This window comes from Saimiri boliviensis, chromosome 1 (assembly GCF_048565385.1).
Source record: "Saimiri boliviensis isolate mSaiBol1 chromosome 1, mSaiBol1.pri, whole genome shotgun sequence".
NCBI classification, from domain to species: domain Eukaryota; kingdom Metazoa; phylum Chordata; class Mammalia; order Primates; family Cebidae; genus Saimiri; species Saimiri boliviensis.
The window spans coordinates 140,401,329-140,424,948 of record NC_133449.1 but is presented as its reverse complement, the minus strand read 5'-3'; the positions used below and the strand labels follow the sequence as shown (position 1 = coordinate 140,424,948).

The 23,620-nt window shown below is 51.6% G+C and overlaps 1 protein-coding gene across 8 annotated transcripts in view; it reads left to right on the top strand.

Annotated features, from left to right (window-relative positions):
• Positions 1-41: 41 nt before the first annotated feature.
• Positions 42-23,620, top strand: part of DRC4 (dynein regulatory complex subunit 4) — a 32,118-nt gene continuing 8,539 nt past the window's right edge. The window contains exons 1-10 of one of the 8 annotated variants that reach the window (XM_074405127.1): positions 42-174; positions 1,170-1,196; positions 2,085-6,061; positions 10,594-10,680; positions 14,219-14,416; positions 16,811-17,017; positions 20,469-20,523; positions 21,200-21,405; positions 22,145-22,312; positions 22,680-22,766. In XM_074405127.1, coding sequence (XP_074261228.1) covers positions 6,059-6,061; positions 10,594-10,680; positions 14,219-14,416; positions 16,811-17,017; positions 20,469-20,523; positions 21,200-21,405; positions 22,145-22,312; positions 22,680-22,766 — 1,011 coding nt within the window. In that variant the 5' untranslated portion in view covers positions 42-174; positions 1,170-1,196; positions 2,085-6,058. Of the gene's footprint in view, positions 175-346; positions 6,062-10,593; positions 10,681-13,447; positions 13,678-14,096; positions 14,417-16,810; positions 17,018-17,747; positions 18,237-20,468; positions 20,524-21,199; positions 21,406-22,144; positions 22,313-22,679; positions 22,767-23,620 lie in introns of those variants that run through there. The other 7 variants (XM_039463941.2, XM_039463940.2, XM_074405125.1 and 4 more) reach the window with 7 other exon arrangements.

The following is a 23,620-nucleotide window of genomic DNA, read 5'->3' as shown; positions in this document are numbered from 1 at the left end:
GCCGCCCCCGCCCCCGCCCCCGCCCCGCCCCGCCCCCGCCGCCCCTCCCTCGCCTGCGGGGCCCTGTGGACCCCACCGGACCCGGCTGCGGACTTCAGACCCTGGCTCTGCGTCCTCGGTTCCTGCGCACTCACTCTGCAGCCGCGTCGCTCACGCGCTCCTGTTCTCCTCCAGGTCCGTGCGTGAGGGGACCCAGTGGGGCTGGCAGGGGGCACAGGAGGGCCTGAGTCGGGCAGGGTAATGGCAGAATCACAGAGCGCGCCGGACGGTGTGAATGAATCCACGCGGGGGTGGGTGGGGACGAGGCAGGCGCGCTCGCGGGGCTGGAGGGGGCGGGTGGGAGTGGGAGGCCGGGGTAGGACGGCTGGCCCGGGCTGCAGGGAGCGCCAGGGCAGCTCGGATGAAACCCATCAGCCAGCAAGCGCGGGGCTGCCTCTTGGAGCACACCCGCAAGCACCAAGCTCTGCGCCTCGTCGCGTGATGGGTGTCCCATCGCTTCTCCCAGTGACCGTAAGAAGGAGGTCTCCTTTCAGGCTAAGGAGCTAAGCACAGACACGGTAGGTAACCTGCCCGAGGACGCACAGCCGGGCGCTGGGAGGGTACCTCTGTAAGCCCGTGCTCTGCACTTTTGTTGTGCTGGCCCGCGCATGTAAAGTCAACACCAAGACAGAAGTGTGCCAAATTGCAAGGTCTTTATTGCCGGCGGCCACGGAGGACTCACATCTCTTCAACCCGTGGCTCCGAAAGGAGGGTGTCAAGACCTTTTATACCCGTAAAACCACCTCGGGAGTGAGGGTGAAGGGTAGGGGCGGGGGTGAGGGGCTTCAGATGTTCTGAGGGCTAGTGGATTCTGTAAATCACCTCCTGGGCGGAGATGAGGGTGAGGGGCTCCAGACATTCCGAGGGCCAGGGGACTTTGGACATTCTGATTGTTACTTAAGTGGTTCACAGAAGTCAAGATAAGCATTAGTTTACACGTTGCATGGGTAGGACGGAAATTACAGTCCTTAATTACTTATTACAAGTTGAAGGGGCCAGGATGGCATGGGTTTGGACTGCTTGCCTGTCACATCAGGGTTACAGTTTCAACAGAAAGCCGAGGTATGGTTGAAGTATGCAGTTTTATGGGGCCTTTACCATGTCACATTCTCCCCTTGTTTTATTTACAGAAATTAAATCATTGATTCCTACAACAGGTTAGTATTTTTTGTCGGCTCTAAGGGAACATATTGAGACCTTAATATCATTAATTTTACAGAGTCTACCCTAGATTTTATGAACCTGAGCAGTTGGTTTAGGAGGCAGGGGCCAAACATGAGTCCCAGTATGAGTGGGAAAGATGTTTCCCATGTCCTATCCACACGTATATATTCTGAGACCCCAGGTTCGCCCCATTGTCCATCTACCATTTGGGGTAGTTAGTTATCTTGAGTGGATTACAAAACCCAGTGTAGCATGGGGATGGGGGAGAGTCTCAGTTATAAGAGAAGGGGTCTATGTTTTTGGTGTACCCTGATATAGTGGAGATAGTTTCACAACCCTAGTGGGGGCAAAAGAATTAATTTAAGTCTCCACACTTTAATCAAAACAAACCAAACCCAAGTGTCAGGAAGTTTGGGAGTGGAAAGGTGCTGAACTTGACAGATGGACTTGAGCGGCCCAGACTGCAGGAGGGGCTGAGGCTCAGACGCCAGTGATGCATTGAGCTTCCACCAGCCAATCAGACCCTTTGCCCTGCTGCCCTGCCCAGACTGACTCCTGCCCAACTCCAGTTAGGGGGGTACAGCGTGCCTTCCAGCCTGGAAGTCAGCAGGGCAGGCTCATAGTTTCCAAGTTTCTTTAGTTTACAAGACAAAAAGCAGAACTGCTGCTTAAAAGCCTCTGAAATGATTTCATGACCCACTGGCCTCCAGGCCACCCTGAGGGTGTGGAGTCTCGCCTCTCAGGGAGTGCAGCTGTGGGGTGTGGGCTGCCCTGGGAAGTGGGGACAGGGATGGGCGTGGACCACCCAGAGTTGTTTGGGGTGGCAGGTTGTGTTTTCTCAAAATGGCCACAGCAGTAGTTCTGATCCCTTGTGTCTTCAGAACCTTCTGTTCCCTTGAAGACACTCCCTATCTGTGCTGCTTCTCCATAACCATGATTGGGGCTTGGGACTGCTCTGGCCAATAGAGGGCGGCAGAAGCGATGTCATGTGACTTTCAAGGCTGCATCTTGAGCAGCGTCCTGCTCTCTGGAAAGGCCCCTCTTGGAACTAGAACTTCCTCCATATTGTGAGGAAGCCCAGGCCACACGGGAGACCCCTGTGTGTGTTGCTGCTGGCGTTCCTACTGAGCCCTCTGCCAACAGCTGGCCTCAGCTGCCTACGTAAGTAAGCCCTCAAGGTTCCAGACCCTGCCTTTGAGCTTTCCTGGGGAGGGGGCGGTCAGTGGGGCTGAGGCAAGCTATCCCTACCTTGTCATGGCCAAGTTGCAGATTCATGAGCAAAACAAATGCCGTCATTGTTCTAAGCTACTGTGTTTTAGGGTTGTTACGCAGCTGTGGTAACTGTAACAGTAATTACTGTGTATGAATGATTCCCATTTGAGAGATGAATCAATGATACAGAGGGTGTCTCATCAAAGACTGCCCTGCTGGTAATAAGACTCCAGAGGACAGTGTCTGTTTATCTTTAACTTTTTATTAATAACATTAGCAAACACAAAAGTAGAGAGAATGTCACAACTCACCCACATGTACATATCACCCTGAGTCAACAATCACCAAGTCATGGCCTGTCCACATTCACTTCCCTCCACTGCTGGGTCATTTTGAAGCAAACTGTATACATATTAGATCATTGCATTTGTAAATACTTCAATATTTATCTCTAAAAGAAAGTCCATTTGCTGGTGCAGTGACTCATGCCTGTAATCCCAGCACTTTGGGAGGCTAAGGTGGGAAGACAGCTTGAGCCCAGGAGTTTGAGACCAGCCTGGGCAACAAAGCAAGACACCATCTCTTCAAAAAATAAAAGTAAGAATATTAGCCAGGTAGAGTGGGTTGGAGGCAGAGGTGGGAGGATCGCTTGAGCCCAGGAGTCCAAGGCTGCAGTGACTATGATGGCATGTTTCAAAAAAAAAAGTCTAGTCTTCATAAACACTCTTGTTATCCTAACCTCCAGGCCTTCACTGAGTTGACGCAGTGGCTGGAGGCGGTTTACTTGGTGGGTAGTGGTGGCAGGAAGCATCAGAAATGAGATGGAGGGCAGTTGGTTTGTATTAAAACTTGCTCTGGGATTTTGCAGGAAACTCAGATGCCATTTATCTGGGTTTCTGAGCTGCACAGCTTGACGCTGAATGAAAGTATCTTAAGCCACGTATATGAAGAAAAGGCTTTTTTCCAAACATCTGAACTCAAGTTCAGTATGAAAAGGACAGGTTGCAGTGAGCCTTGTCGGGAGCCCCGGGAGCCAGCAGTCAGGGCTCCCTAAATGATTCATCTCTGCAATCCACACTGATAGACCAAGCTGTGCTCTTCCCTTGTGACAAATGCATACCCTGTCTAGGCTATCCTGAGCTAACCCTCCTATTCTTGCCCTTTTTGTTGAAAGGAATTATTGTTAATACAGCTATTTAATTCAGGACTCTTAGCCAGATTTCTAAAGCAAAAAGCCAATCAGCATGAAGCAGCTAGCATATTGGGCTTGTGAAGTAAGTGTTAAATAATAATAATCACCCCACTGTGCTCTCCAGCGGCACTGTCTGACCTGCCAAGCTTCCCCTGGGAGACCCCTCCCACCCTATGCCTGGGGGAGGAGGCGTCTATCAGGCCAAAGGAGTCTGGCACGGTGATGCTGGCTCCTGCTTGCCCAGGCACAGTGACCCGCCAGACCTCACAAAGGCCTCAGGGCTGCTTACTATAAATAAATCACAGCTTTGTGCAGGCTGAGCCAGTGCAGTTCTTCCAACTGGCTGCTCCTCTCCAAGAACCATCCGTTCTTGGGTTGGCAAACAGGAAGCCTCTCATCACAGTGATTCTCAGATTCTCACCACTGTGTGGGTGCCTGAGGCCTGAGCAAGCCCAGCTCATGTGGCAGCTTCCTCCCTGAGCTGGACCTAAGTCCACCAAGCCTTCTTTCATTTCTCACACTTTGCCCTCAGCACAACTTTCTATGAGCATAGATTCTGGAATCTTCATCCACACAGGAGAACAAGAGCTGCTGCAAGAACTCCCGCCCTCCCCCCTTTTTTTTTTGTGACAGGGTCTGGGGTCTCACTCTGTTATCTAGGCTGGAGTGCAGTGGTGTGATCTCACTGCAGCCTCTACCTCCAGGGCTCCAACGATCCTCCCACCTCAACCTCCCAAGTAGATGACTACTTTTTTTTTTTTTTTTGAGACGGAGTTTCACTCTTGTTGCCTAGGCTGAAGTGCAATGGCACAATCTTGGCTCACGGCAACCCCTGCCTCCTGGGTTCAAGGATTCTCCTGCTTCAGCCTCCCAAGTAGCTGGGATTACAGGCATGCACCACCTCACCGGGCTAATTTTTGTATTTTTAGTAGAGATGGGGTTTCTCCATGTTGGCCAGGCTGGTCTTGAACTCCTGACCTCAGGTGATCCACCTGCCTCGGCCTCCCAAAGTGCTGGGATTACAGGCATGAGCCACCGAGCTGGCCAGGATGACCACTTTTTAAGAAGATGTTAAGGTTGAGAGCTTAGGGCCAGGTGGGGGGCTCACGTTGTGCTCCCCGCACTTTCGGAGGCCAAGGCAGGAGGATTGCTTGAGGCCAGGAGTTAGAGACCAGTCTGGTCAACAAAGTAAGACCCCGTCTCTATAAAAATGTTTTTTTTAAAAAGCCGGGTGTGGTGTCTCACACCTGTAGTCCCAGCTTCTCAGGAGGCCGAAGTGGGAGGATTGCTTGAGGCCAGGAGGTTGAGGATGCAGTGAGTTGTGATCACAGCCTAGGAGACAGAAGGAGATCTTGTCTAAAAAAAATTGGCTCGCGCCTGTAATCCCAGCACTTTGGGAGGCCAAGGCACGTGGATAATGAGGTCAAGAGATCGAGACCATCCTAGCCAACATGGTGAAATCCCATTTCTACTAAAAATACAAAAATTAGCCAGGAGTGGTGACATGAACCCGTAGTCCCAGCTACTCGGGAGGCTGAGGCAGAATTGCTTGAACCCAGGACATGGAGGTTGCAGTGAACCGAGATTATGCCACTGCACTCCAGCTTGGGCAACAGAGTGAGACTCCTTGTCCGAAAAAAAAGAAAAAGAAGTATCTGCTTATGACAGCCTTCTGGGTGACATAGATGGTTGTATGCAGGAAACAGGGTGGTTTCAGGGACGGGAAATTCACTTTAGAAACTAAAATGGCCAGTAGTTTTCAGAAGAGAGACTTGCTAGAAAAGGAAGTGGCAGCTGTTTTCTGCAGGGCCTGTCTGGAAGCCTCCGGTTTCTCATCATCCCTGAGGACTGGAGAAGAGCAGTTTATTTTTGTGAAGGGGATACTTCCTGGTTTTTCTTTCCTATTCCTGTGTTTTGAGTGTGCCTAAACCCGCCAACGAGGCAGCTGGGAGGTCCCCTCAAGGTGGGCGGGGGCGGTGAGTCCCGGGGGTAGAGTCTCTGCCCAGGTTTGAATCTCATGTGGGTGACGTCCCCGAGCTTTGGGTGGCAGATGGATCATTCATTCACAGGTCCTTCATTCGCTCATTCAGCCACTGAGCACCTGCCGGGAGCCGTACTGGGAGCTGAAGGATAGAAGTGAACGGTCCTCCCTCTTGGAGCTGAGGTTCCCGCAAAAAAACCAGAACGCGTCCTGCAGCGAAAGGCTTCCGTGCCGCCAGCGGGATCTTCCCAACCTTTGGGAAGATCCCTAATGGCTCCTCCTGACGCCCGTCTCTAGGGACGCACGCCCGTCTCTAGGGACCCACGCCCTCCTTTGGCTGCCGCCGGGCGGAGTCTCGCGAGATCTTGTGACTTACCGCGGCATCGCCCAACGGTTGCCGGGAAACGGCGCGGCTTCTGCGGAACTGGCGCTTTGGACTCGGGTAGCGGCTGGGCTTGTCCGCTGGCGTCATGGTGAGCAAGGGCGGGAGGCGGGCTGAGGTCCTCGCCAGGGGCCCGGAGGGCTCGGGGCAGGGAGACCTGGGTGCACAGAGACCCCGGAAGAGGAGGCCCGGAGTGCGGGGATTCTGAAATGGGGGACCCCGTGGGGCAAACTCAAGCTGCTCCCGGCCCCGGGCCCTGCCTGCACTAGGAGCTGAGACCAGGGCTGGTCGTAGAACGCCCAGGGTCCGCGGCGCGCGGTGCCCGGTGCCCGGGAGAGTGGACGAGCGTCAGGGGGGCTTCCGTCCTGGGGTGGAGACTCGCCCTGTTGGCTCCCCGGGACCCAGGGTTGCACCTCACAGGGGCTTTGCAGCGCACCGGGGTACCCCGGGAATCGAGTCGGAGGCAGCGAATGCCCTGGGACCTTTGGGTTCCGGGATGGAGAGCCTGGGGCACACCAGAGTGGCTCGAGGTCCCTCTCCACCAAGGAGGCCAGGACGTGCCCATTGCCCGTGGACTGCTCAGTTCCTCGGGATACAGGAACCACTGCTCCCTTGGAAAGCCTGGCAGGAGTCAGGCAGCGTACCGGGAAGAGCAAGGCAGAGCTCTTGGCCTCATCAGCTCCATCTATGTCTTTTTCCTGTAAAGGGCTCTCCCTTTATGATACAAGAGTTGTCAGTAACTCCATTTCTGGGCAAGTGTGGCAGGGTGGGTTTCAGCTGTTGGGGGAGGAAAGCTCTCATAGCCCAACCAAGTTCCTGCAGCTGTCTGTGAATGTCCCAGATGCTCAGTGATACTGAACTTTCCTTCCTGGCTTTTAGGGCTTTTTGATGAGGTGGCCTTCTTGGAGTGGAGGGAGTAGAGAGAGCAGTACGTTAAATATTAAGATCTAAGTGGATGGGTTTTCTGAACCAGGAAGGGTCTTCTGAAAACCAACTGGAAAATAAACTAGGAAACTAGGCTGGGAGGCCAGGCGCAGTGGCTCACACCTTTAATCCCACCACTTTGGGAGGCTGAGGTGGGCGGATCATGAGGTCAGGAGATCAAGGCCATCCTGGCCAACATGATGAAATCCAGTCTTTACTAAAAACACAAAAAATAGCTGGGCATGTTGGCACGTGCATGTAGTCCCAGTTATTGAGGAGGCTGAGGCAGGACAATCGGTTGAACCCAGGAGGCGGAGGTTGCAGTGAGCTGAGATGGTGTCACTGCACTCAGTGAGATGCCTCGGTGACAGAGTAAGACTCTGTCTCTAGGAAAAAAGAAAAAAAAAAAGCGTGGGCTCAGTGGCTCACGGCTGTAAACCTAGCACTTTAGAAGTCTGAGGTGGGCAGATCTCTTGAGGTCAGGAGCTCGAGACCAGCCTGGCCAACATAGTGAAACCTTGTCTCTACTGAAATTGTAAAAATTAGCTGAGCACATGTAATCCCAGCTACTTGGGAGGCTCAGGCAGGAGAATCGCTTGAACCTGGGAGGTGGAAGTTGCAATGAGCTGAAATTGTGCCACTGCACTCCAGCCTGAGTGACAGAGTGAGACTCTAAGAAACAACAACAACAAAACAACAAAAAACTACCAAACTACTTTATTTATTCATTCATTCATTCATTTAATTTTTTTGAGACGGAGATTCACTCTTGTTGCCTAGGCCGGAGTGCAGTAGCGTGATCTTGGCTCACTGCAACCTGCGTCTCCCAGGTTCTAGTGGTTCTCCTGCTTCAGCCTCCATAGTAGCTGGGATTACAGTTGCCCATTATCATGCCAAGCTAATTTTGTGTATTTTTAGTAGAGATAGAGTTTCACTATGTTGGCCAGGCTGGTCTTGAACTTCTGACCTTACGTGATCCACCTGCCTTAGCCTCCCAAAGTTTTGGGATTATAGGTGTGAGCCACCATGCCCGGCTAAACTACTTCTGTTTACACTAGCTTGTGAGAATATGGTTCATGGTCTGTTGGATCCTTGGGACCAAGGAATATGGGTAATATTTCTTTTTTCTTCTCATCAGTGTTTTCTAACATTTCCACATAATATTTTTTTTCTTTTTTTTTTTTTGAGGCAGAGTCTCACTCTGTCACCCAGGCTGGACATATCTCAGCTCCTCATAATATTTTCACTCAGGACTAAATGAAACATAAATTAAAATAAATGGGCTGGGCATGGTGGCTCACGCCTGTAATCCTAACACTTTGGGAGGCCTAGGCGGGTGGATCACCTGAGATCAAGAGTTTGAGACCAGCCTGGTCAACATGGTGAAACCTTGTCTCTACTAAAAATACAAATAAAATTAGCTAGGTGTGGTTGCAGGTGCCTGTAGGCTCAGCTACCTGGGGAGGCTGAGGCAGGATAATCGCTTGAACTGAGGAGTCAAAGGTTGCAGTGAGCCAGGATGGTGCCATTGCACTCCAGCCTGGGTGACAGAGGGAGGCTCCATCTCAAAAAAAAAAAAAAAAAAAGGATAAATGGATTTAGATTTTAATGTTTTGAAAACATAAATAAAATTTCCACATGAAATTTGTAATTATAAAAATGTACCACAGCTGGGCGCAGAGGCAATGCACTTACCTAGTCCCAGCTACCGGGGAGACTGAGGTGGGAGTATTCATTTGAGCCCGGCATTTGGAGGCTGCAGTGAGCTGTAATCACACCACTGCACTCCAGCTTGGGTGATGGAACAAGATCTTGTGCTCAAAACGGGTTACCAAGACATGTAGATACAGAAAAGCATAGGCTGAAGACCACTGGGAGTGGCAAAGTCAGAAGGATAGGCTGTGGAAATTCGGTATCTGCTGAGTGTTCTGTGAGTGGGTGACCGAGGATAGGCTGTGGAAATTCAGTGTCTGCTGAGCGTTCTGTGAGTGGGTGACCGAGGATAGGCTGTGGAAATTCGGTATCTGCTGTGTTCTGTGAGTGGGTGACCGAGGATGGCTGTGGAAATTCGGTGTCTGCTGAGTGTTCTGTGAGTGGGTGACGGAGGATAGGCTGTGGAAATTCGGTATCTGCTGAGTGTTCTGTGAGTGAGTGACCAGACAGAACTGCTCGTGGTGTCATGCTTGGTTTCAGCAACTTTCACAAGGGAGTGGGGTTAGAAAGTTCTCTCTCCCAGCCAGGCGCGGTGGCTCAAGCCTGTAATCCCAGCACTTTGGGAGGCCGAGGCGGGTGGATCACGAGGTCGAGATATCGAGACCATCCTGTTCAACATGGTGAAACCCCGTCTCTACTAAAAATACAAAAAATTAGCTGGGCATGATGGTGCGTGCCTGTAATCCCAGCTACTCAGGAGGCTGAGGCAGGAGAATTGCCTGAACCCAGGAGGCGGAGGTTGCGGTGAGCCGAGATCGCGCCATTGCACTCCAGCCTGGGTAACAAGAGCGAAACTCCGTCTCAAAAAAAAAAAAAAAAGAAAGTTCTCTCTCCCAACCTTGTCAAAGTTGCTAAAACCGCACACAACGCCATGTGCAGTTCTGTCTGGCAACCCATTTATGGAGCACTCACGGTGGGTGCTTTCTGCCCAAGCTTTGTTGACCAGGCTTCTCTGAAGGAATTTTCTTTTTTTTTTTTTTTTTTTTTTTTTTGTTTTTTTTTTTTTGAGACGGAGTTTCGCTCTTGTTACCCAGGCTGGAGTGCAATGGCGCGACCTCGGCTCACTGCAACCTCCGCCTCCTGGGCTCAGGCAATTCTCCTGTCTCAGCCTCCTGAGTAGCTGGGATTACAGGCACGCGCCACCATGCCCAGCTAGTTTTTCGTATTTTTAGTAGAGACGGGGTTTCACCATGTTGACCAGGATGGTCTCGATCTCTCGACCTCGTGATCCACCCGCCTTAGCCTCCCAAAGTGCTGGGATTACAGGCTTGAGCCACCGCGCCCGGCCAGGAATTTTCTATTTGGAAGAAAGGAAACCTCTGGTTGTCACAGCTGGTTATGGTTATGGAGGCCTTTCTCCCTATACTTACTGAATGGCTTCCTGGACGTCTTTCCATGGTGGTTTCTAAGCATTGCAGCCAATGTGGTAACATTTGGCAGTGTGGTATTGGGGTTCTTCCCTGTGGAGCCCAAGTACATTTTGCATCCACAGCAGAGGTGTTTACTATTACTAAGGGGTGAGTGGGTTTGGAATGGGTTCCCCTGTCGTAGTTTTTGGAGAGAGGGTCTTAGTCTGCTGCCCAGGCTGAAGTGCAGTGATGCAGCCATAGCTCACTGTAGCCTTAAACTTCTAGATTCAAGTGATCCTCCTGCCTTGGCCTCCCAGAGTGCTGGGATTACACATGTGAGCCACTGCGCCTGGCCACCACAGACCAAGGAATCAGTGGGTTTAGAATGGATTCCCTCTCTTTTCTAAAAGGAATGTTCTTCTTTAGAGGAAGGTTTCTCCTTTGTGCTTCTCCAAATGCAACCACAGGATATGTGTGTGTGGTTGAGGGTGGGAACACTCAGGGCAGTGATGTGCTCCAGGTGAGCAGGAGGGAGAGAGGTTCCAGAACCTTCTCCGCCAAATGCCCCTGTGAGCAAATCAGAGCCAATCAAGAGGGGGAAGCTGTTAGAGTCTCTCTTACCCAATTATCTCCAAAGGCGCCCAAAAAGAAAGGGAAGAAAGGCAAAGCCAAAGGCACTCCAGTTGTCGATGGACTCGCCCCAGAGGACATGAGCAAGGAGCAGGTGAGCAGAGCTGGCTGTGGCCCAGTCCCGGGGTGGGTGCAATGCAGGGTCAGGTGGGCAGAGCGGGCTGTGGTCCAGTCCCCGGGTGGGCACCACGCAGGGTCAGGTGGGCAGAGCCGGCTGTGGCCCAGTCCCGGGGTGGGCGGGTGCCACACAGGGTCAGGTGGGCAGAGCCAGCTGTGGCCCAGTCCCGGGGTGGGCAGGTGCCATGCAGGGTCAGGTGGGCAGAGCCGGCTGTGGCCTAGTCCCTGGGTGGGCGGGTGCTATGCAGGGTCAGGTGGGCAGAGCCAGCTGTGGCCCAGTCGTGGCGTGGGCGCCATGCAGGGTCAGGTGGGCAGAGTCGGCTGTGGCCCAGTCCCGGGGTGGGTGCCACGCAGGGTCAGGTGGGCTGAGTCGGCTGTGGCCCAGTCCTGGGGTGGGCGGGCGCCACACAGGGTCAGGTGGGCAGAGCCGGCTGTGGCCTAGTCCCAGGGTGGGCACCACGCAGGGTTCTTGTGTGAACCTCTCACGTGGCTGCACCATTTGTCCATCTCACCATGTGGATCTACTCCTCTGTGCAAGCCAGAACGAGCACCCCAGCCTGGTCCGTAATTCCCATCAGCTGCAAAGCTTTCACGTGGACTATGTGTTTTCAAAAAGGCAGTAGAGCCCATTATAGAACGTTTTAATAGGGCGGTAGGAATTTGGAAGGACAAGTTTTTCTGATTTAAAAGCTATTTTTAGCCGGGCGCGGTGGCTCAAGCCTGTAATCCCAGCACTTTGGGAGGCCGAGGCGGGTGGATCACAAGGTCGAGAGATCGAGACCAACCTGGTCAACATGGTGAAACCCCGTCTCTACTAAAAATACAAAAAATTAGCTGGGCATGGTGGCGCGTGCCTGTAATTCCAGCTACTCAGGAGGCTGAGGCAGGAGAATTGCCTGAACCCAGGAGGCGGAGGTTGCGGTGAGCCGAGATCGCGCCATTGCACTCCAGCCTGGGTAACAAGAGCGAAACTCCGTCTCAAAAAAAAATAAAAAAAATAAAAAAATAAAAGCTATTTTTAATTTTGAGTATTCTCTTTCAATCTACCCTTTTTTGCAACTGTTGTGTATAGACTTATTATAGCACACACACGTAGCATTCTCCTTTATTTTATTCACAATTAAACATTATCTCAAAAAGGAAGGTTTTAAAAGAAAGATGAGTTACTTAAAATCACATCTCAGCCTGATTGATCATTCATTGTTTTTGATATAAGTCCCATCAGGGCTGCCTTTTTCTTCTTGGCTATGCTTATTTTGAGGAGGAGGTAATGTTTCTATAGTTTCTTTGTAGGAATTATTTCAAGTCCATTCTTCATTTTAATGCAGTTAAGGGCTACAGAACATAATTATGTAATTACAATTTTACCTAAGAGGCTCCTGAAACCTGCTTGCTGTGGTGAGTACAGTGCAGCCTCTAGCCTCTGCCCTGATGGATGACTGCCCCATGAGCCTCTGACACAGGACATGAGTGCTGTGTCAGCTCATGTGTTATTGTAATAATTGTTACCTTCTTTTGATAGTATTAAGATAAAAAGTAAATATGAAGGAGACTAGAAGAGTCATATGACCTGAAGTTGGAGCTGGGCAGAGGTCCTTGAACTGTGCTAAAGAACGGCCGTGTTTTACATGCAGGGAAAGTGTGGGCAGTTCAAGCCGGGGGCTGAGCGAAGGGGTGATGGGGTGAGGTTTGTGTTCTGGAAAGGTGTCTGGAGCTGCTAGGTGGAGAGTGGATTGTTGTCTTGTCCTAGCATGTGAGCTGCTGCCGCCTCCCTGTTTGCTTCCCCTCCCTGTGGAGACAGGCCTTGCACGGCAGTGGCTGTACAGTCCACTGGGCAGGGTCTTGCACTGCGCATGGCACACGGAGCCACAGACTAAGAAGACTTCTTCAGGGTCCAGGCAGAGGGTAGGGCTGGAGGTGACCTGGACACGCCTGGCTGGAGGGGCCTGGGGCTGTGCCCAAAAAATAACTGATTCTTAAGGGAAATGAGCTCCCCAGAAAGCTGGAAGCCTGTCCTACATTTTTTTTAACCGATTTGCAGATTTGCAGTTGAATCCTCTTGAGGGTTAGGAGTCTGCTGGTCTTGTATATTTTTTGCTTAACATTGTATCTTTTTTTTTTTTTTTTGAGACAGTTTCGCTCTTGTTACCCAGGCTGGAGTGCAATGGCGCGATCTCGGCTCACCGCAACCTCTGCCTCCTGGGTTCAGGCAATTCTCCTGCCTCAGCCTCCCGAGTAGCTGGGATTACAGGCACGTGCCACCATGCACAGCTAATTTTTTGTATTTTTAGTAGAGACGGGGTTTCACTATGTTACCGGGATGGTCTCGATCTCTCGACCTCGTGATCCACCCGCCTCGGCCTCCCAAAGTGCTGGGATTACAGGCTTGAGCCACCGCGCCCGGCCTAACGTTGTATCTTTAAAGGTGATATTTTTTTCATTTAACATTATATGAATTTTTTTAAATGCTGCTACTTTATTTGCGTATTTGTTTTTTGGGTGATGTGATATTTCTCCCAGTTGATATACTCTTAAGTTTTCAACCATTGCAGTATTCATTTATTTATGTTTTAGAGACAGGGTCCTGCTCTGTCACCCAGGGCGGAGTGCAGTGGTGTGATCACGGCTCACTGCAGCCTCGAGCTCCCAGGTTCAAGCGACCATCCTCCCAAAGTGTTCCTAGTTGCTGTGATTATAGGCACGTGCCACCACTCCTGGCTAATTTTTATTTTTCTGTTTTGTAGAGACGGGGTTTTGCCATGTTGCCTAGGCTGGTCAACTCTCAGGCTCAAAAGATCCTCCTGCTTTGGCCTCCCAAAATGCTGGGAGCCACCGGCTGTTTATTTTTTGAGACAGAATCTCAGTCTGTCAACCAGGTTCGAGTATAGTGGCTTTATCATGACTAACTGCAGCCTCAACCTCCTGGGCTTAAGTGACTCTCCCACCTCAGCTTTCCCAGTAACCGAGACTACAGGTGCGTGCCATGACATCTGGCTAATTAAAAAAAATTTTTTTTTTTTGCAGAGATGGGGTCTTGCTATGTTGCCCAAGCTGGCTTAAACTCCTGGGCTCAAGGGATCCTTCCACCTCAGCCTCCCAAAGTGCTGGGATTGCAGGCGAGAGCCGCTACCTCTAGCCCATTCCCTGTTTACATTGGTCTCAGATTGTTTCCTCTAACATTTTTGCTCTTGTAATAATGGTGTGGGTAATATCTTTCAGCAACAAGCTCTTATATTTCTTTCGAGAAATTTCTTAGGTATAAATTCTCAGAAATGGATGAAAGGATATAGTTATTTTATGTTTATTGGCCAAATAGAAGAGAATTCTGCCACTTGTTGAATGTATTCTGTCTCTGGAGCTTCCTAGCTTTATATCTTAACTTTTTATGTTCAGCTGTTTAATTTTAGGTGAAAATGGGTCCACCCTCTTTGTTCCTTGCCCTTCTCCGGCCACCTGCCCCTCTGCTATGCACAGGCCCTTGCCCAGTGCTCAGCTGACCCACTGCACCTGGCCAGGTGGAGGAACATGTGGGCCGTATCCGAGAGGAGCTGGACCGTGAGCGGGAGGAGCGCAACTACTTCCAGCTGGAGCGGGACAAGATCCACACCTTCTGGGAGATCACCCGGAGGCAGCTGGAGGAGAAGAAGGCTGAGCTCAGGAACAAAGATCGGGAGATGGAAGAGGCCGAGGAGAGGCACCAAGTGGAGATCAAGGTGAGTGGGGCCAGCCTGCCCGTGCCCACCTGGTCACCACACAGCCACAGAGGAGCTGGGCCCACTGAGGGTGAGGGTGGGGCACTGTCTGTCGTCAGCTTTGGGAGTCACAGCCCTGAAGGTGTTTTTTATAAAAGAGGCCGAGGGAGAGACGCTTCATCTCTCCAATGTCAGGTGAGACCCTGCAGGTCCTGAGGTTTAACATGCAGCCTCCACAACATGGAAGGAGCATGGGCTCTGGGGGCAGGCTGGCCTGTTTGCAACTCAGCTCTGCCCCTCAGCACCCCGTGAGCTGGGGATGCACCTCACCTCCCAGCATTGGTGTCTGACTCTGCCTCAAATGTGCAGGTTTGCTTAAGTGAACAGGCATGTGTAGCTGTGTGCAGGTGAGGAGTCATGCAAGGGAGCAGGTGGATGCAAGTGAGCAGGTATGTGCAGGTGAGGAGGTGTGTGCAGGTGAGGAGGTGTGTGCAAGTGAGGAGGTATGTGCAGGTGAGGAGGTGTGTGCAGGTGAGGAGGTGGATGCAGGTGAGGAGGTGGGTGCAGGTGAGTAGATGGTGCAGGTGAGCAGGTGGATGCAAATGAGCAGGTGTGTGCAGGTGAGGAGGCATGGGCAGGTGAGTAGATGATGCAAGTGAGTAGGTGGATGCAAATGAGCAGATGTGTGCAGGTGAGGAGATGTGTACATGTGATTAGATGGTGCAGGTGGTTAGATGGTGCAGGTAAGCAGGTGGATTCAAGTGTGCAGGTGTGTACAGGTGAAGCATGGGCAGGTGAGATATAGGCAGGTGAGCAGATGGTTCAGGTGAGCAGGTGTGTGCAGGTGAGGCGTGGGCAGGTCAGGAGGTATGGACAGGTCAGCAGACGGTGCAGGTGAGCAGGTGGATGCAAGTGGGCAAGTGTGTGCAGGTGAGGAGGCATGGGCAGGTGAGCAGATGGCACACGTAATACAGGTGAGGAGGTGATGCAGGTCAGCAGGTGGGGCAGGTATGTGCAGATGAGGAGGTGTCAGCAGGTGGGTGCAGGTAAGCAGGTGTGTGCAAGTGACCAGGTGCATACAGATGTGTACAGGTGGGCAGGTGGGTACAAGTGACCACGTGTGTACAGGTGTGTGCAGGTGAGGAAGCGTGAAAGTGAGCAGATGGTGCAGGTGAGCAAGAGGGTGCAAGTGACCAGGTATGTACAGGTGAGCAGGTGTGGTTAGGTGAGCAGGTGGGTGCAAGTGACCAGGTGTGTACAGGTGAGGTGTGGTGCAGGTGAGCAGGTGTTTACAGGTGAGGAGGTGTGGTGTAGGTGAGCAGGTGGGTGCAGGTGAGCAGGTGTGTAGGTGAGCAGGTGTGTAGGTGAGCAGCTGTGGTATAGGTGAGCAGGTGTGGTGCAGGTGAGCAGGTGTATGGGTCAGGTGAGTAGGTGTGTAGGTGAGCAGGTGTGTTGCACATAAGGTGTGTAGGTGAGCAGCTGTGGTGTAGGTGAGCAGGTGCGATGCAGGTGAGAAGGTGTACAGGTGAGCAGGTGTGTAGGTGAGCAGCTATGGTGTAGGTGAGCAGTTGTGTATGGGTGAGCAGGTGTGCAGATGAGGTGTGTAGGTGAACAACTGTGGTGTAGGTGAGCAGGTGTGGTGCAGGTAAGCAGGTGTGTAGGTGAGCAGGTGTAGTGCAGGTGAGGAGGTGTGCAGGTGAGCAGGTAATGGTGCAGGTGAGGCATGCAGGTGAGCAGGTGTGGTGTAGGTGAGAAGGTGTGTAGGTGGGCAGCTGTGGTGCAGGTGAGCAGGTGTGGTGCAGGTGAGGAGGTATGGTATAGGTGAACAGGTGTAATGCAGGTGAGCAGGTGTATGGGTGAGCAGGTGTGGTGTAGGTGAGCAGGTGTGCTGCAGGTGAGGTTTGTAGGTGAGCAGGTGTTTAGGTGTGCAGGTAAGCAGGTGTGTAGGTGAGCAGCTGTGGTGCAGGTGAGCTACGGGTGAGCAGGTGTGATGCAGGTGAGCTACGGGTTAGCAGGTGTGGTGCAGGTGAGCAGATGTGGTGCAGGTGTGTAGGTGAGCAGGTGTGCAGGTGAGAAGGTGTGTAGGTGAGCAGGTATGGTGCAGGTGAGAAGGTGTGTAGGTGAGCAGGTGTGGTGCAGGTGAGGAGGTATGGTGTAGGTGAGCAGATGTGATGCAGGTGAGCAGGTGTACGGATGAGCAGGTGTGGTGCAGGTGAGGAGATGTGTAGGTGAACAGCTGTGGTGTAGGTGAACAGCTGTGGTGTAGGTGATCAGGTGTGCAGGTAAGCAGGTGTGTAGGTGAGCAGGTGTGGTGCAGGTGAGCAGGTATGGGTGAGCAGGTGTGGTGCAGGTGAGGAGGCGTGTAGGTGAATAGCTGTGGTGCAGGTGAGCAGGTGGTACTCCATTGCCCTGCAGGTGTACAAGCAGAAAGTGAAGCACCTGCTCTATGAGCACCAGAACAACCTGACAGAGATGAAGGCTGAGGGCACCGTGATCATGAAGCTGGCACAGAAGGAGCACCACACTCAGGAGGGTGTGCTGCGCAAGGATATGCGGGCGCTTAAGGTGGAGCTCAAGGAGCAGGAGCTGGCCAATGAGGTGGTGGTGAAGAACCTGCGGCTGGTAGGTGTGATGGGGGCACGTGGGGGCTGACAGATCGTTGGGGACGCAAGCCCAGTGCTGCATGAACTCTGGTTTATTCAGTAGCAGCTGGGAATTCATATTTTTGCATAAGATCTCCTGCATTTTTTCAGTTTGTTGAAATATATGTATATTTTTAAGCATGTATCCAAACAAACCCCATTTTGGGGCCAAGTGCACAATGCTGTCTCAGCCCTGAGGAAAAAATTGACATCCCCGAAGAAAAATCCAGCTCAGGGTCTTTGATGTGCTGCTGACACATGATGCCCAGATACTTTCCTAGAGAATAGTGTCACAGGTGTTTAGTAGAAAGTGAACCAACCATTAAAATGTCCAGTGTGTCGGCCCCTGGGCAGCTGTGATGGTTTGTCACAAGCTGTGCTGATTTTTACTTTTGAAGCTGGGAGTTTCCAGGGCACCTTTAAAATTGATTTGTGCACGTGGTTCAGTGGCTCACACCCATAATCCCAGCACTTGGGAGGGTTAGATGGGAGAACCAGTTGAGGTCAATAGTTTGAGAGTAGCCTGGGTGAAATCGTTGAACCCTATCTTGTTTTTTTCTGTTTTTTTTTTTTTGATCTCTTTCTTTTTCCCTTGACTGCTCAGCAGGATGAACACTATCTCTACCGAAAAACAAAACAAAACAAACCCATGGCCTGGTGAGGTAGATCAGGGCTGTGATCCCAGCACTGTGGGAGGCCGAGGTGGGTGGATCATGAGGTCAGGATTTTGAGACCAGCCTGGCCAGCATGATGAATCCCGTCTGTACTAAAAATACAAAAATTAGCTGGGCATGGTGGTGGGTGCCTGTAATCTCACCTAGTTGGGAGGCGGAGACAGGAGAATTGCTTGAAACCAGAAGGCGGAGGCTACAGTGAGCCGAGATGGCACCACTTCACTCCAGCCTGAATGAAAGAGCAAGTTTCCGTCTCAAATAACAGTAACAACAAACATAAGCTGGTGTGGCGGCAATGCTATAGTGTCGGCTGCTTGGGAGGCTGAGGTGGGAGGATCCCTTGAGTTCAGGAAGTCAAGGCTGTGGTGAGCTAGGATCGTGCCACTGCACTCCAGCCTCGGTGACAGAGTGAGACCAAACAAAAAAGAAATTTGTTTGCTGAGTGTCCTTTAGCTGCTAGGTCCTGATCTGATCTCTGACAAAATGCCTGCCTGGCCGGGGCTGATGGTCTAGAAAGGACAACAGGTGAGTTGGAAGACAAAATAAATGTGTCAGATAAAACAGAGAATCTGGTGGGGACACATGACACAGAGAAAGCAAAGTGGGGAGAGGAGGGATGCAGCTTTGTACAAGTAGGTTACCAGTAGGGAGAGGGGCGGGCCAGTGGGAAGGCCCAGAGGAACCGAAGGACGACACTGGGGGAGAGGGGTCTGTGCTTGTTCGCCTCGAAAGCAGGGTGAGGACTGGGACTTTGACCTGGGGGAGTCCACTACACTCTGAGAACTGGGGTGGTGGAGACATGTGTCTGACTTTAGTCTTCAAAGGTTCTTCCTGGTGCTGGGTAGAGGAGACTTTCTTTCTTTTTTTTTGGAGATAGAGTCTCGCTCTGTCACCCAAGCTGGAGTGCAGTGGCGCGATTGTGGCTCACTGCAACCTCCGCCTCCTGGATTCAAGCCATTCTTCCACCTCAGCCTCCCAAGTAGCTGGGATTACAGGCACCTGCCATCACGCCCGGCTAATTTTTGTATTTTTGTAGAGATGGGGTTTCACCGTGTTGGCCAGGCTGTTTCGAACTCCTGACCTCAGGTGATCCGCCCACCTCGGTCTCCCAGAGTCCTGGGATTGTGGGCATGAGCCGCTGTGCCTGGTCTCAAGGAGACTTTAACACATTTGCCTTATGCCTGGAAGCAGGTCAGCCTCAACTGAATCTGGAAGAAGCTTGGTGACACTGCTGACTTTGCAGCAAAGCATGAGGGTGCTGAAGTCTTGAACCCTCCAGAATTGTCTGATCTTCATCAAGGTCCTGGATGTGGTATTGTTACACAATCAGAGTTCCCTGTTGGATGAAAATACTGCTTTAAAAAAAAAAATTAGTGGTCAGGTGCAGCGGCTCAAGCCTGTAATCCCAGCACTTTGGGAGACCAAGGCGGGTGGATCACAAGGTCAGTAGATCGAGACCATCCTGGCCAACGTGGTGAAACCCTGTCTTTACTAAAAATACACGTGGGGTGGCCCGTGCCTGTAATCCCAGCAACTTGGGAGGCCGAGGCAGGAGAATCACTGGAACCTGGGAGGCAGAGGTCACGGTGAGCTGAGATTGCGCCACTGTACTCCAGCCTGGTGACAGAGTGAGACTCTGTCTCGAGGAAAAAAAAATAATTTTTAAATTCAAAATTTTAATATATGTTTATTGAAATATAATATATACAAATTATTTGTTTTAGCCGGGCACGGTGGCTCAAGCCTGTAATCCCAGCACTTTGGGAGGCCGAGGCGGGTGGATCACGAGGTCGAGAGTTCGAGACCATCCTGGTCGACATGGTGAAACCCCGTCTCTACTAAAAATACAAAAAATCAGCTGGGCATGGTGGCGTGTGCCTGTAATCCCAGCTACTCAGGAGGCTGAGGCAGGAGAATTGCCTGAACCCAGGAGGCGGAGGTTGCGGTGAGCCGAGATCGCGCCATTGCACTCCAGCCTGGGTAACAAGAGCGAAACTCCGTCTCAAAAAAAAAAAAAAAAAAAAAAAATTATTTGTTTTAAAATATATTTATTTATTTTTAGAGATGATGTCTCATTCTGTGTCCCAGGCTGCAGTGCAGTGGTACAATTGTAGCTCACAGCAGCTTCGAACTCCTGGGCTCAGGTGATCCTTCCACCTTAGCCTCCCAAATAGCTGGAACTGTAGACATGTGCCACCACATGCACCTAATCTTCAAATTTTCTGTAGAGGGTCTTGCTGTGTTGCCTAGGCTGCTCTTGAACTCTTGGCCTGAAGTGATCCTCCTGCCTTGGCCTCTGAAGTGCTGGGATTACAGGCCTGAGTCACCATGCCCAGCCTATTAAAATACTTCTAAAATGCTGCTTTAGGCAACAGTGCAGCAGGTTGGAAGCTACACACGAGACCTGCAGAGATGCCACAGCTCTCTGTGGATGTGACTGCTACCCTCCAGGCTGTGGGATGGTTTGGCAAGGGAATGAAGCTGGGTTCAGTGCTCACAGTGTCTGTTCATGTTCTCTCTCAAGCTTAGAGGTGATTTAGTTGAGGGAAGTGAGTTAGGAAATGTGGAGGTCACCAGAACCATGTTATCCTGGGCATATTCCATGAACCTGGAGGTGTGGAGAACCCAGCAACCCGCAGCAGAATGAGGTTTGCTGAGCTGGGTTTTTCATGGAGGTTAAGACCAGGGTCAGCCTGAAGGGAGTGGGCTTCCCTCTGTGTCTGGCTGTCTAGTAATGGCCTCTTTTCTCCTGTGCAGAAACACACTGAGGAGATCACCAAGTTGCGGAATGATTTTGAGAGGCAAGTTCGAGGTCAGTTTCCCCCATGCTCATTGTGTAGGGTGGTGCCAGAGCCCCCATCAGAAGGGAACTTACCTCCAGAGCTTTTGAACTCAGGGAACACAGACTAGATTAAAACAGCCCAGGCATGCAAGGGAAAGAACTTGGGAGTTTCCAAGGTCAGTGGACCCACTCAGAATCTCAGAACGACTTACTTCCATGTGAGTCTGGAAGGCTGTGATTATCACACACTTTCCCACTCCTAGCTAAAATCAGGAGTTATCAGCAGGTGGTACTCAGTGCCGTGGGTGGCATTCTTAAAATAGTCTTCTCCATGGTTCCTGGTCTGAGAAGGCTCCAATTTCAGAAGTCTGTCTGGTTTACTAATAAGAGCCTGTAGTCTGTGTCTGGATGGCCACACAGGCCTTGATTATGCTCCCTGGGGTCAGCTGACATTCAGCTGTTGGCAGTTACAGTGCAGGGAGCGATTAGCAATGCCTGTCACTGGCAAAGGCAGGTAGACAGTGGCATGTGTGCTGAGTATGAGCATCAGCAGAAAGCACTAAAGCCCTCTGTTCTCCTGCAGAGCTTGCTTGCAAAGCTGTTCTGACCACAGTGGGCGTTTGGGATCCTGTTTACAGGCTCCCTGTTTTATAGTCATAGGAGCACCTTCTTCCTTGCTAAGCGGCTATTTGTTGCTGCCTTTCAGAAATTGAGGCCAAGTATGACAAGAAGATGAAGATGCTGAGGGATGAGCTCGATCTGCGGAGAAAGACCGAGCTGCATGAAGTGGAGAAGAGGAAGAACGGCCAGATCAACACGCTGATGCAGCGCCACGAGGAGGCCTTCACTGACATCAAGAACTACTACAACGACATCACCCTCAACAACCTGGCCCTCATCAACTCCCTCAAGGTGAGGTGCTGCGCACGAGGCGGGGTGGGGGAGACAGACTCTGCCTGTGCTAGGATGTGGGCTGCAGAGTCCTGGGGATCCAGACCCCAGCCCTCCTCCCGACACACCCCATTTCATAACATTGTTTGACAATGGCCCTCTAGTGTCCCTAACTGAAATTCCTAAATAATGTAACCTGTCTATACATATTGTTAAAAGCTGTCAGGATAGTTCTTCACTGTAGTGAGGGGGAGGTAATCAAGTGTAATTGATATGTAAAAGCCTGGTGGAACTGCAGTGGGCATCCCATTGTGGCTGGAGTGGATGGGTGTCCTCATCACTCACATGCTGACAGTGAACTGCAGTGGGCACCCCATTGTGGCTGGAGTGGACGGGTGTCCTCATCACTCACATGCTGGCAGTGAACTGCAGTGGGCACCCCATTGTGCTGGAGTGGACGGGTGTCCTCATCACTCACATGCTGGCAGTGATGGGATCTTCTACAAGAGGCCACGGCCCTTGGTGTAATCTTGAACAGTGTAGTCCCTCCATCTGCATGGAAGCTGCATTCCCAGAAAACTCAGAATAAGTTGAAACTGCAGAAATACTGTGTTTATACCTACAACGGAGATCTAAGTGCCAGCGTGCATGTGGCCTCAGGACCTGTTTGTGGGCAGGAGGGCCCCCTGGCTCCCCCTGCAGCCATGGCCCCTTTGGTTCTGCCTGCTGACCCCTCCCGGGCCCATGCTTGTGCCTGCAGGAGCAAATGGAGGACATGCGGAAGAAGGAGGACCACCTGGAGAGGGAGATGGCAGAGGTGTCTGTACAGAACAAGCGCCTGGCGGACCCTCTCCAGAAGGCTCGCGAGGAGATGAGTGAGATGCAGAAGCAGCTCGCGAACTACGAGAGGGACAAGCAGATCCTGCTCGTGAGTTTCCTGTTGCATTTATCTCCCTCCTTGGCACCAGCCTCAGCTCAGGAGGAAGGAACATCACGGGGATCCCTGAGGCTGCACGTGGGGCTTGGCCCTCAGGGCAGGAAAGGAGATGGGGAGGCTGGCGTTTCTCCTTTCTCAGCCTTGTTTTCTGGGGAAAGTCAAGTCTGGGGGTGTTTTGGAGACAGGCCCTCATCTTCACCGCATGCTACTGACCTGCTCTGGTGGGGCTCAGCTGCTGGTGTCCTGGAGCCTGGTCTTAATGGTGATGGTTTTTAGCCTTGCCATCTCCCAGGAGACTGTTACCTGATGATTGTGAATCTTGAATACTTTCTGTCCCTACTCCCTGTTTTCTCTACAGTGCACAAAAGCACGTTTAAAAGTCACAGAGAAAGAGCTGAAAGACCTGCAGTGGGAGCATGAAGTGTTAGAGCAGCGGTTCACCAAGGTGAGTGGGCACCAGGCTGGCCCTGCTCGGGCAGTGGTAGTGATGGGTCACGACGGGCCATTGTCTGCCAGCCAGCAACGGGGCTCTCCTTGTTGCCCTGGCCCCTGGAACAGCTTCAGGTGCCTTCACCATGTTTTTGGGTTCTGAAGCTGTAACTCATCCCATGGCTTCTAAGAGGCAAAAACCTGTGGCCTATTTTGCATGTATATCCTGCAGGAGGCCTGGGGTCTCATGGGGAGCAGATCACACATGACTCACATGCATGTCCTGCAGCAGGCCTGTGGACTCGTGGGGAGTGGATCACACATGACTTGTTTTCTTAAGAGCTCCCCTCTGAGCACATGAAGGAGACCTGGCGCCTTCAGCACATCTTTGTTCCATGTGTGTAGGTTTCTAAGTACTAACCTGTTACTCTCTCATTGTAAAGAAGTCATGGGGTCTTAAGTGTAAGTTAAAATGTGTCTCCAGGCCTGGCGCAGTGGCTCACGCCTGTAATCCTAGTACTTTGGGAGGCCGAGGTGGGTGCATCACCTGAGGTCAGGAGTTCAAGACCAGCCTGGCCATCATGGTGAAACCCCATCTTAAAAAAAAAAAAAAAGGAAAATGAGTCTCCAGCTGCTCAGCACTGGTCTTCACACTGGCGAGCTTTGTGAGCTCCCTTCCTGGTTTCCTGCATGCTCTAGTGTGCATGTGACTGTGGATTATGAACACAGGATCAGGCATAAGCACAGCTTACTTTCTAATCTCACAGTGTATCAGGCTGCAAATAGGAAGTGGTTTCATTCTTAGCCACATGGTGCTCTCTTTCGTGAATGTTTGATCGCTCATGTAGCTGACTCCCCTGTTTCTAATCC